This window comes from Mobula hypostoma, chromosome 8 (genome assembly GCF_963921235.1).
Source record: "Mobula hypostoma chromosome 8, sMobHyp1.1, whole genome shotgun sequence".
NCBI classification, from domain to species: domain Eukaryota; kingdom Metazoa; phylum Chordata; class Chondrichthyes; order Myliobatiformes; family Myliobatidae; genus Mobula; species Mobula hypostoma.
Window position 1 is genome coordinate 140,913,763 of NC_086104.1, and position 12,704 is coordinate 140,926,466.

Sequence of the window (12,704 nt, forward strand, 5' to 3'; positions counted from 1 at the left end):
ATGTCCTGGAGGGTCCTTAACAATGAATGTTGCCTACTTGAGGTACTGACTTTTGAAGATATCCTTGACAGTGGGAGGTTTGTGCCCCTGATAGAGCTGCTGAGTCTATGCCCTCTTCAGTTTTTTCTTATCCTGTGCATAACAGGTGGTGATGCAACCAGTCAGAATGCTCTCCTTCTGTAGAAGTTTGCTGGAGAAACATGGAAAGTTCCAAAATCACTTACAACGTCTACTTTAATTATTCTTGAAGGATTAAGATTGCTTCCAAAATGAAATTTGTTACGTCCACCAGCGGTGTCATTTATCTCTCAAGTTGGACCAGAAATTCCACAGGCAACCCATTTGCCGATTATACCTGGAATGGACCCACTGGTGGTGTCCTCCATTAATGACATCACCTTAGTATCTTGAGGAGCTATGCATACCTATCTTACTCATCTCAGAAACCTTTGACCTCTGCAAAGAAATCCAGCTACTGATGGCCATCTGGAAAAGGTTGCGGAAAGGGAGAGGAGGAGGAGGAGGAGAAAGAGAAAAGAGAATTCCCGGGCTCACGTGCTCCTTCTGCTCTATCAAATCACAGTCATCCTTAATCAAGTCCTGGTTTCACTCTCAAATCTTTTAGCTCCAATAACGAATTTCCAATAGAGAGAAAGCATGACTCCAATTTGTTGTGAGGTTCTGCTTTGATTCTGTTATTTATATGGACTTGGACTCATCTGTACGTTTAACTGCTTTGGGTTCAGTTCCCGAATCTGAACAACTTTGCTTGGAGCCTGTAACTTGTTCCAGGTATCCATTGTTCTGTATGTAAGCCATCCAATCCATTACTTATTCATTACGCTATATATAAACTCCTTGAATGATTTTGAGTCTGTTTTAGTTCCTCACGGATATCCATTGTCCCATGTATGTATAAATCAGCTGATTACATTCTGTCTTAGATTACATTCCACTTTGTAACTCACTCCTGGGAATGTTGTTCTATACAGACTCCAACCCAAATCTACTGATTAGATTCCTGCCTGAAGTTCACTCAAGGGTTTCTGTATTTCTATCTGTGGAGCATCAAACTCTCCTGATTACATTCCCATCTTCGACTAAACTACTAAGTTAATGAAAAATGTCACAACATAAATATGGAACTCTATATCCATGATGGAATGTGAGCATAGACTTTGATGTGATTGTTGCTCTCTCCCTATTAAGTAATCTGATAATACCTAATGGGCTTAAGCTTAAAAAAATAGCCTGTAGAGAATGTTTTTAAAGTTGGCTGCTGCCTACAGAGCAACTTACAGCATGATTCAGCACCCGTGGGAGGTGAGAGAACACAAAGCGGGGTGCAACAGTAGTGTAGCCGTTAGCTTGATGCTATTGCAGGTCGGGGCATTTGAAATTCAGGGCTCAATTCCAGCGTCAGTTTGCATATTCTCCCCATGACTGCATGGGTTTTCTCCAGGTGCTCCAGTTTCCTCCCACAGTCCAAAGACATACCGGTTAGTAGGTTAATTAGTCATTGTAAATTGTCTGATGGTTAGGTTACGGTTAAATAGATGGGTTGCTGGATAATGCGGCCTTTTGGCTGAAAGGGCCTGTTCTGCACTATATTTCCAAATCAATCAATCAATAAATAAACAAAAAACACAACAACAATTTATTTGTTTATCCATGACTTACATTCCAAAGGGCAAATGTCTTCAGGTCCAAGCACATTTACATCTTGTGAACTTTTCCTGCCTATTTGATCATATTGTCTTGTGAGCTCTTCTCACTTATTTGATCATTCTAACTTCTGAACTGTTCTTGCCTGCTTGATCATACTATCTTGTGAATTGTTTTGCCCATATAATCATACTGTCTGTGAACTGTTTTGATCATACCATCTTGTGAACTGCCTTTGCCTATTCAATCATACCATCTTGTGAACTGTTCTTGCCTATTTGATCATACCATTTTCTGAAGTTTAGCAGCTGGATCATTTTGAAAGTTTGTCTGTGGTAAGAATGAGAATGAGAATCAGGTTGAGTCGGGAGATAGCCGCCCATTGACAGTGTAGTCAGTCATGATTCCCATTCCCTATTTGTAAGTAGATCATACCTTTAAGAGGGCTGATGTTCAGTGTTAATAGTGAGACAAACATGCACTTGAGTCACATTTTGATGCTTGTTCAATGGAAGTACTATGGCCTTTACTGTGGAGGTTAGACTTCAAAATGTTGGACAGTGTCTCCAAGGAACAGACAGCTGGCTTTTAACATTTATCTCTGTCAGGGTTTATTTGTTTTCATTATACTGAACTCAAGATTCTGGAGTCAATAGAGGACTAATCATTAACTGCTTTTGCTTACGTGAAGCCAGATTGTTATTCTATGGTTTGAGCCTGTGATCCACTGAGGGAGTATCATAATTTTCTTCTACACTGTAATAAATCACCATATTTGGGCATGCTATATGTGCTTTACCAAGTCTCCTTTGCAACTCAAGGATAAGCTTTGCCCAATTTGGATTGTTTATTCTCAGCAATGCTGCAATACTCGCACTTCAGAACAAGTGTTTTATGCAATGCGCAATTTCCACAGCATTAAAGAAGGTCAATTCACCACTCATTTCCACAAACCAGATTATTGTGGCCGCAGTGTGTATTACCTACAAAATGCACAGTAATTATTCACCTGTCTACTCTAGCACCTCCCAAACTCATGACTTCCCGCACTAAGCATGACAAAGGCAGCAAGAGCATGAGAACACTATTGCCTCCTGCACAAGTTATACACCAACCAAACTTAAAGGTCATTCTTTCATCATCTCTAGATCTTAATCTTGACAAATTTCAACCCAATAACATAATGGAGTAGGATCCGCAAGAAGAAAGTGGGCTTTTCACCATCACCTTATCACATGCCATACTCAAATTTGTTGACGCCACTGTCCTAGGTCGAATCAAAGGAGGCGCCGAACTAACATATAGGAGGGAGACTGAGAATTTGACTGAGTGGTGCCACAACAACCTCTTATTAAATGTCAGCAAGACCAAAGAGCTGATTATTGACTTCAGGAGGAGGAAACCAGAGATCCATGAGCCAGCCCACATCAGAGGGTCAGAGGTGGAGAAGGTCAGCAACTTTAAATTCCTTGGTGTTATCACTTCAGAAGACCTGGGCCCAGCATGTAACTGCAATTATGAAGAAAGCAAAGCAGCTCCTCTACTTCCTTAGGAGTATGCGAAGATATGGCATGACGTTGAAAATTTTGACAAACTTCTATAGATGTGTGGTGGAGAGTATATTGACTGGTTGCATCAGAGCCTGGAAACACCAATGCCCTTGAATGGAATATTCGAATATCCAACAAAAAGTAGTGGATACAGTCCAGTCCATCAGGGGTAAAGCCCTCCCAACTATCAAGCACATCTACATGGAGCGCTGTCACAGAAAAGCAGCAACCATCATCAGGGATCATCACCACCCAGGTCATGCTCTCTTCTCACTCCTGCCATCAGAATGTAGGTATAGAAACATAGAAACATAGAAAATAGGTGCAGGAGTAGGGCATTTGGCCCTTTGAGCCTGCACCGCCATTCAGTATGATCATAGCTGATCATCCAACTGAGAACCCTGTACCAGCCTTCCCTCCATACCCCCTGATCCCTTTACCCACAAGGGCCATATCTAACTCCCTCTTAAATATAGCCAATGAACTGACCTCAACTGTTTCCTGTGGCAGAGAATTCCACAGATTCACCACTCTCTGTGTGAAGAAGTTTTTCCTCATCTCGGTCCTAAAAGGCTTCCCCTTTATCCTCAAACTGTGACCCCTCGTTCTGGACTTTCCCAACATTGGGAACAATCTTCCTGCATCTAGCCTGTCCAATCCCTTTAGGATTTTATACGTTTCGATAAGATCCCCCCTCAATCTTCTAAATTCCAACGAGTATAAGCCTAGTTGATCCAGTCTTTCATCATATGAAAGTCCTGCCATCCCAGGAATCAATCTGGTGAACCTTCTTTGTACTCCCTCTATGGCAAGGATGTCTTTCCTCAGATTAGGGGACCAAAACTGCACACAATACTCCAGGTGTGGTCTCACCAAGGCCTTGTACAACTGCAGTAGTACCTCCCTGCTCCTATACTCAAATCTTCTTGCTATGAATGCCAGCATACCATTCGCCTTTTTCACCGCCTGCTGTACCTGCATGCCCACTTTCAATGACTGGTGTATAATGATACCCACGTCTCGTTGCACCTCCCCTTTTCCTAATCGGCCACCATTCAGATAAGAACCTGTTTTCCTGTTTTTGCCACCAAAGTGGATAACCTCACATTTATCCACATTAAATTGCATCTGCCATGAATTTGCCCACTCACCTAACCTATCCAAGTCACCCTGCATCCTCTTAGTATCCTCCTCACAGCTAACACTGCCGCCCAGCTTCGTGTCATCCGCAAACTTGGAGATGCTGCATTTAATTCCCTCATCTAAGTCATTAATATATATTGTAAACAACTGGGGTCCCAGCACTGAGCCTTGCGGTACCCCACTAGTCACTACCTGCCATTCTGAAAAGGTCCCATTTATTCCCACTCTTTGCTTCCTGTCTGCCAACCAATTCTCCATCCACATCAATACTTTACCCCCAATACCGTGTGCTTTAAGTTTGCACACTAATCTCCTGTGTGGGACCTTGTCAAAAGCCTTTTGAAAATCCAAATATACCACATCCACTGGTTCTCCCCTATCCACTCTACTAGTTACGTCCTCAAAAAATTCTATGAGATTCGTCAGACATGATTTTCCTTTCACAAATCCATGCTGACTTTGTCCGATGATTTCACCGCTTTCCATATGTGCTGTTATCACATCTTTGATAACTGACTCTAGCATTTTCACCACCACCGATGTTAGGCTAACCAGTCTATAATTCCCCGGTTTTTCTCGCCCTCCTTTTTTTAGAAAGTGAGGTTACATTAACCACCCTCCAATCCTCAGGAACTAGTCCAGAATCTAAAGAGTTTTGAAAAATTATCACTAATGCATCCATTATTTCTTGGGCTACTTCCTTAAGCACTCTGGGATGCAGACCATCTGGCCCTGGGGATTTATCTGCCTTTAATCCCTTCAATTTACTTAACACCACTTCCCTACTAACATTTCCTCCATCTCAGTTCCTCCATCTCACTGGACCCTCTGTCCCCTACTATTTCCGGAAGATTATTTATGTCCTCCTTAGTGAAGACAGAACCAAAGTAGTTATTCAATTGGTCTGCCATGTCCTTGCTCCCCATAATCAATTCACCTGTTTCTGTCTGTAGGAGACCTATATTTGTCTTAACCAATCTTTTTCTTTTCACATATCTATAAAAGCTTTTACAGTCAGTCTTTTTGTTCCCTGCCAGTTTTCTCTCATAATCTTTTTTCCCCTTCCTAATTAAGCCCTTTGTGCCCCTCTGCTGGACTCTGAATTTCTCCCAGTCCTTAGCTGAGCCATTTTTTCTGGCTAATTTGTATGTTTCTTCTTTGGAAATGATACTATCCCTAATTTCCCTTGTCAGCCGCAGGTGCACCACCTTCCTTGATTTATTCTTTTGCCAAACTGGGATGAACAATTGTTGTAGTTCATCCATGCGATCTTTAAATGCTTGCCATTGCATATCCACCGTCAACCCTTTAAGTATCATTTGCCAGTCTATCTTAGCTAATTCACGTCTCATACCTTCAAAGTTACCCTTCTTTAAGTTCAGAACCTTTGTTTCTGAATTAACTATGTCACTCCGCATTTTAATGAAGAATTCCACCATATTATGGTCACTCTTCCCCAAGGGGCCTCTCACGACAAGATTGCTAATTAACCCTTCCTCATTGCTCAATACCCAATATAGAATAGCCTGCTCTCTAGTTGGTTCCTCGACATGTTGGTTCAAAAAACCATCCCTCATACTTTCCAAGAAATCCTCTTCCTCAGCACCCTTACCAATTTGGTTCACCCAATCTCTATGTAGATTGAAGTCACCCATTATAACTGCTGTTCCTTTATTGCACACATTTCTAATTTCCTGTTTAATACCATCCCCAACCTCACTACTACTGTTAGGTGGCCTGTACACAACTCCCACCAGCGTTTTCTGCCCCTTATTGTTATGCAGCTCTACCCATATCGATTCTATATCCTCCCGGCTAATGTCCTTCCTTTCTATTGCGTTAATCTCCTCTCTAACCAGCAATGCTACCCCACCTCCTTTTCTTTCATGTCTGTCCCTCCTGAATATTGAATATCCCTCAATGTTGAGCTCCCATCCTTGGTCACCCTGGAGCCATGTCTCTGTGATCCCAACTATATCATATTCATTAATAACTATCTGCACTTTTAATTCATCCACCTTGTTACGAATGCTCCTTGCATTGACACACAAAGCCTTTCAGCTTGCTTTTACAACACTCTTGGCCCTTATACAATTATGTTGAAAAGTAGCCCTTTTTGATTTTTTCCCTGGATTTGCTGGCCTGCCACTTTTACTTTTCACCTTACTACTTTTTGCTTCTACTCTCATTTTACACCCCTCTGTCTCTCTGCACTGGTTCCCATCCCCCTGTTGTGAACTAACCTCCTCTCTCCTAGACTCTTTAATTTGATTCCCACCCCCCAACCATTCTAGTTTAAAGTCACCTCAGTAGCCCTCGCAAATCTCCCTGCCAGGATATTGGTCCCCTAGGATTCAAGTGTAACCCGTCCTTTTTGTACAGGTCACACCTGTGCCAAAAGAGGTCCCAATGATCCAAAAACTTGAATCCCTGCCCCCTGCTCCAATCCCTCAGCCACGCATTTATCCTCCACCTCATTGCATTCCTACTCTCACTGTCGCGTGGCACAGGCAGTAATCCCGAGATTACTTTGCGGTCCTTTTTCTCAACTCCCTTCCTCACTCCCTATATTCTCCCTTCAGGACCTCTTCCCTTTTCCTACCTATGTCATTGGTACCTATATGTACCACGACCTCTGGCTCCTCACCCTCCCACTTCAGGATATCTTGGACATGATAAGAAATATCCCGGACCCTGGCACCAGGGAGACAAACTACCATCCGAGTCTCTAGACTGCATCCACAGAATCACCTATCTGACCCCCTTACTATCGAGTCCCCTATTACAACTGCCCTCCTCTTCCTTTCCCTACCCTTCTGAGCTATAGGGCTATAGGAGCCTCGGGACCTGTACCACCAGGTTCAGGAACAGTTATTACCCCTCAACTATCAGGCTCTTGAACCAAAGGTGATAACTTCACTCAATTTCACTTAGCCATAACTGACTCACATTCAAGGACTTTTCCTCTCTTGTTTTTGATAATAATTGTTTATTTTTTTGTTATTATTATTTCTTTCTTTCTGTATTTGCAATTTGTTGTCTTTTGCACACTGTTTGAATGATCAGTAGGTGCAGTCTTTCATTGATTCCATTACGTTTATTATTCTCTTATGAACTTATTGAGTATACCTGCAAGAAAATGAATTTCAGCATTGTATATACTGACATATATATACTTTGATAATAAATTTATTTTGGACTTTGAACTTTGAAATGCAATTTAGGAAAGGCTATTAGAATGAGAATCAAAATCAGGTTTATTATCACTGATATATGTTGAGAAATTTGTTGTTTTGTTACAGTAAGAAACATGTAAAAAATAAATAAGTGGTGCAATAAGAGAGCAGACTAGGTAACGTTCATGTGTTCAAGGTCCATTCAGAAATTTGATGGTGGACTGGTAAAATTGTTCCTAAAGACTATTAATGGTAGTCTTGTCAGTAGTGCCCACGCCCCTATAACACGATGAATAATTAAAACTCATGGACTAAAAAAAATTATGCTTTCATCTTCTTGGATCCCGTCAAGAGTTTCATGTAATATCTTCTGTTTTCTTTCAGAAAGGTCTTCTTGCAGGTCAGCATGAATGATGGCCTTAGCTTCATTTCCAGTTCTGTCACCATCACAACCGTCCACTGTGTGAGTAAAGTAGTTTACTTTTAACCTTCAATTTAATTTAACCTGTTACAGGGTTTTTCTCCTGCAGAAATAAAATAATGAAATCCCTTTCACATTGAAGGAACTACAAGTTGAATTTTTATCTTCCTCTTTTGTATTATTACAGTCAATTTTCTTGGAGCAGGGAGAAAGGTGGTTCACAGTAACAAACTTCACACCATTCAATTGATATGCACTTGCCCACTCATCTTTCCATCATACATGTCCATTCTGTCTGGAATATCAGCTCATTCATCCTTGAAACCTCTCCAGCAGTGAAGAATTTTCCTGGATCAGACTTGTGAATTTCTTTATGTTTTATTATATATAATTTCCAAATAAAAGAGGAAAGAATCTGGTTTTATTCAAATGTGCCAAGTGAATTAGCTAAGACTTTCTCCATTTCACTCCTCCCTGTACAAGACTTTATCTATCTTTCCTAAGACCAAGGTACGTAGGGAATTAATCCCTTCATACTCTTGGAATATTGTATTGGCACTGTTCCGAAATTTGCAATTTTTTGTGTCTCTTTGTATGAGGCAGCTGTCTCCTTGCAATGAGACACAAACCATACCAAAATATGTTGTCGGATGTGCTTGCTTAATCAGTATTCAGCCTCGTATCTTTGTAAAATGGAATTGCAAGTGTGTGGAAAGTCCCAAAGGCCATACAGGTCATTATTAAACGAATACTAAGCAGGGCAATCCAGTCAGAGACAAGTAGGGAAAAGGAAGATTCTCACAACTTCAGGGTATCCCAAATTGTTTTACAGCCTGTGAAATATATACTCAGTAGCCACTTTATTAGGTACACCGGTACACCTGTTTGTTAATGTAAATATCTATTCAGCAATCATGTGGCAGCAGCTCTATGCATAAAATAATGCGGACATGGTCAAGGGGTTCAATTGTTGTTCAGACCAAATATCATAATGGGGAAAAATGTGATTTAAGTAACTTTGACTGTGGAATGATTGTTGGTGCCAGATGGGGTGGTTTGAGTATTTCAAACCACCCCATCTGGCACCAACTCTGGCAACTCATTCAACATAAATACCACTCACTGAATTAAAAAAATGTCACTCAAGTTCCCTCTTACCTTCAACCAAAGCCTACTAATTCTTGATTTCCTAACCCTGGGAAAAATACTGAGTGCATTCACCCTGCCTGTGCCCCTCATTATTTTATACACCTCTAAATGATCACCTCTCAGTCTCTTGTGTTCAAGGAATAAAATCATAGCCTGTCTAACGTCTCAGATCCTGGCAATGGCACCTTTCCTGTAGCAGGGCAAAAAACAGAAAATAATCCTCTGTGTGAGGCCTTGCCAGTGCCCTGTGCATCCACACAATGACGTCGCAACTTTAATACTCAAAGCCATGACTTATGAAGAACAAAGTGCCGAAAACCTCCTTCATTAGCTTGTCTAACTATGATTTAATTTTTAGGCAACCTTGTACTTGTACTAACAGGTCTCTAAATCTTTCTGTTCTGTAATACTCTCCAGGACCTTGTCATTCACTGTGGAAATCCTACCTGGATTTGACTTTCCAAAATACAGCATCTCATACTTATACAAATTAAACTCTATTTGCCATTCCTTGGTCCATCTGTGCAGCTGATTAAGATCCCTCTGTAACTTTTAATAATCTTCTTCATTGTTCACTATACCACCTATTCTAGTGTATCCAAGAATGTGAGCACATCCTATGCCCAAGCCTCTTTATTTGCTTTACCACCTTCTTTCATGTTAGTTATGGGGATATCCATATTTCATTACATCTTAAAAAGAGGTCAGTCAGTCCATTAAGTCTATGCCAGCTCACTGACTAACCCCATTCCTCCATTAATTTTTTGCGTAATATATTCTCCCCACATTCCCATAAATTCTATGAACCAACTTCGGTAAGACACTTTCTTTTTGTCACGAGAAAGGAATTGAGAACACTAGGGGGAAACCCAAGCAGTTGATGGTGAACGTGCAAACTGCACACAGACAAGAGTGGAGGTCAGGCTTGAATCTAGATGACTGGAGTGTGAGGTAGCAGCAGCCCTATTAGTTGTAACCGTGCATTTCCCAGCTGTGCCATTGTGCTGACATCAATGTTCAGTGACGTTTGTCAAATTGCAACACCTTAAAAAAAATGAAACAGTCAATGTCTGTGTGATGTAAGGCTCAAACAGTATTCATGTACACTTACAGGTGGCAAGTAACCACATCAGTACGAGCAATGACCTCCACCAACAAGGAAGTCTAATCACCACCCCATGATAATCAAAGTATAATCAATGCCTTTAGATTTTTTATGACATTGAAGAGGCTTTCTCAGTTGATTCCTGAGATGGCTGTTTTATTATATTGAAAGGTTAAGTGCACAAATCCCATGTGTGACATGATCTTATTGAAAAGATAGATGCAAGGGTAACGTAACTCTTTGCTGACTTGTCAAGAGCAAGGGTCATAGTCTCATAATAGAGGGTAAACTGCTTAGAATGCAGATGAAAAGGAAGAGAATTTTGGAATTTTACAAAAAAGGACTAGTAAAGTAATAACAACAATCTTAACAGGCTCACTTTCATGCAGCCACACAATATATTTTTTTGGAAATAGAGTATTGACCAGCAACCAATCCAGACATCGGAAGTTTTGAGAGGAAGAGATTTCACTCAGGTCCACTACCCGAGTACAAAAGGGAGCAGCAGGTCACTACAGCAAAATAGAGCTTTGACCAGTGACCAATCCATGTTTGGAATTAATGAACAAGAGCCAATTAGGGGAAGGCATGGGTAAGAACAGAGTTAGAGTGGTGATCTGGAGGCTTTAGCTCTTTGAGGCTTCAATGAAGAGAGACTTCATTCAGAGAAAATAAAGTAAAGAAAAGCTCAACATAAAGATTTTTTTCCTTCCTTCCGTTCTTTATATCTGCTCAGCTAGGACAGTAGAGATGCCAGGCAGGATAGAGGAATTCTTCTCTTGTGGAATGTGGAAAGTCAGAGAGACCTCCAGTGTCCCTGACGCCACAGCTGGGAGAAGTGCATCCAGCTGCAGCTTCTAATAATCTGTGTTAAGGAGTTGAAGCTGGAACTCGATGAACTCTGGGTCATTCAGAAGGTTGAAGTGGTGATAGATAGGACATACAGAGAAGTAGTTACACCTAAGGTGCAGGACGCAGGAAGTTGGGTGACAGTCAGGAAGGGGAATGGGGACAAGGAGCCAGTGCATAGTACCCCTGTGGCCATCCCCCTCAACAACGGGTATATCATTTTGGATATTGTTTGGGGGGGTGGTGGTTGACCTAGCAGGGAAGTCACAGTGGTTGGGTGTCTGGCACTGAGTCTGGCTCTGTGATTCAGAAGGGAAGGGGGGAAATTAGGCATGCTGTGGTGTAGGGGATCCATTAGCTAAGCGAATGGACGGGATGATCTGTGGGTGAGAACGAGATTCCTGGGTGGTATGTTGCCTTCCGGGTACCAAGATCCAGGATATCTTGGATCAAGTCCTCAGCATTCTTAAGTGGAACTGTGAATAGTCAGAAATCTTGCTCCAGGTAGGTACCAATGTCATGGGTAGGATGAATGATGAGGTTCTGCATAGGAAGTAAGGTGCCAAGTTAAAAGGCAGGACCACCAGCGTTGTGATCTCAGGATTGCTACTCATGCCACGGGCCAGAGAGGGCAGAACTGAGAAGATTTATGCAATTTAATATGTGACGAAGAAGTTAGTGTTGGAGGGAGGGCATAAGATTTCTGGATTATTGGGCTGTCTTCCAGAGAAAGTGGGACCTGTACAGAAGGGATGGCTTGCTCCTGAACTGGAGGAGGACTAATATGCCCCGTTCTGCATAACATATCGATGTAGTTATAAAGAAGGCAAGACAGTGGCTGTACTTTATTAGGAGTTTGAAGAGATTTGGCATGTCAACAAATACACTCAAAAACTTCTATGGTTGTACCGTGGAGAGCGTTCTGACAGGCTGCATCACTGTCTGGTATGAAGGGGCTACTGCACAGGACCGAAAGAAGCTGCAGAGGGGTGTAAATCTAGTCAGCTCCATCTTGGGTACTAGCCTACAAAGTACCCAGGACATCTTTAGGGAGCAGTGTCTCAGAAAGGCACCGTCCATTATTAAGGGCCTCTAGCACCCAGGGCATGCCCTTTTCTCACTGTTACCATCAGGTAGGAGGTACAGAAGCCTGAAGGCACACACTCAGTGATTCAGGAACAGCTTCTTTCCCTCTGCCATTCAGTTCCTAAATGGACATCGAATCTTTGGACACTATTTCACTTTTTTTTTAATATACTGTATTTCTGTTTTGCACATTTTAAAAATTCTATTCAATATACATAATTGATTTACTTGTTTATTTATTATTATTATTATTGTTTTTCTCTGCTAGATTATGTATTGCATTGTACTGTTACTACTAAGTTAACAAATTTGACGTCACATGCCGGTGATATCAAACCTGATTCTGATTCTGATCCTAGCAGGAAGGATGCTCCACGGTGGGGATTAAACTAGAGTGCAGGCAATGGGAACCAGAGTGCCAGAACAGTTAATGGATAGGTTGTGGAGGCAGTTATTGCTAAGGCCTCAGACGAAGTTAGGAATCAAAAGGTTGAGTACGGTGCGACTCGTGTCCTGAGCTGTGTATATTTCAATGCAAGAAGTATTGTCAGGAAGATCAA

At 41.6% G+C, this 12,704-nt stretch overlaps 1 protein-coding gene across 3 annotated transcripts in view; it reads left to right on the top strand.

Moving 5' to 3' along the window:
• Positions 1–12,704, top strand: part of LOC134351017 (anthrax toxin receptor 1-like) — a 290,770-nt gene that overhangs the window by 134,731 nt on the left and 143,335 nt on the right. For all 3 annotated transcript variants that reach the window (XM_063056982.1, XM_063056983.1, XM_063056984.1), the window contains one exon: positions 7,919–7,997. In XM_063056982.1, coding sequence (XP_062913052.1) covers positions 7,919–7,997 — 79 coding nt within the window. The remainder of the gene's footprint in view (positions 1–7,918; positions 7,998–12,704) is intronic.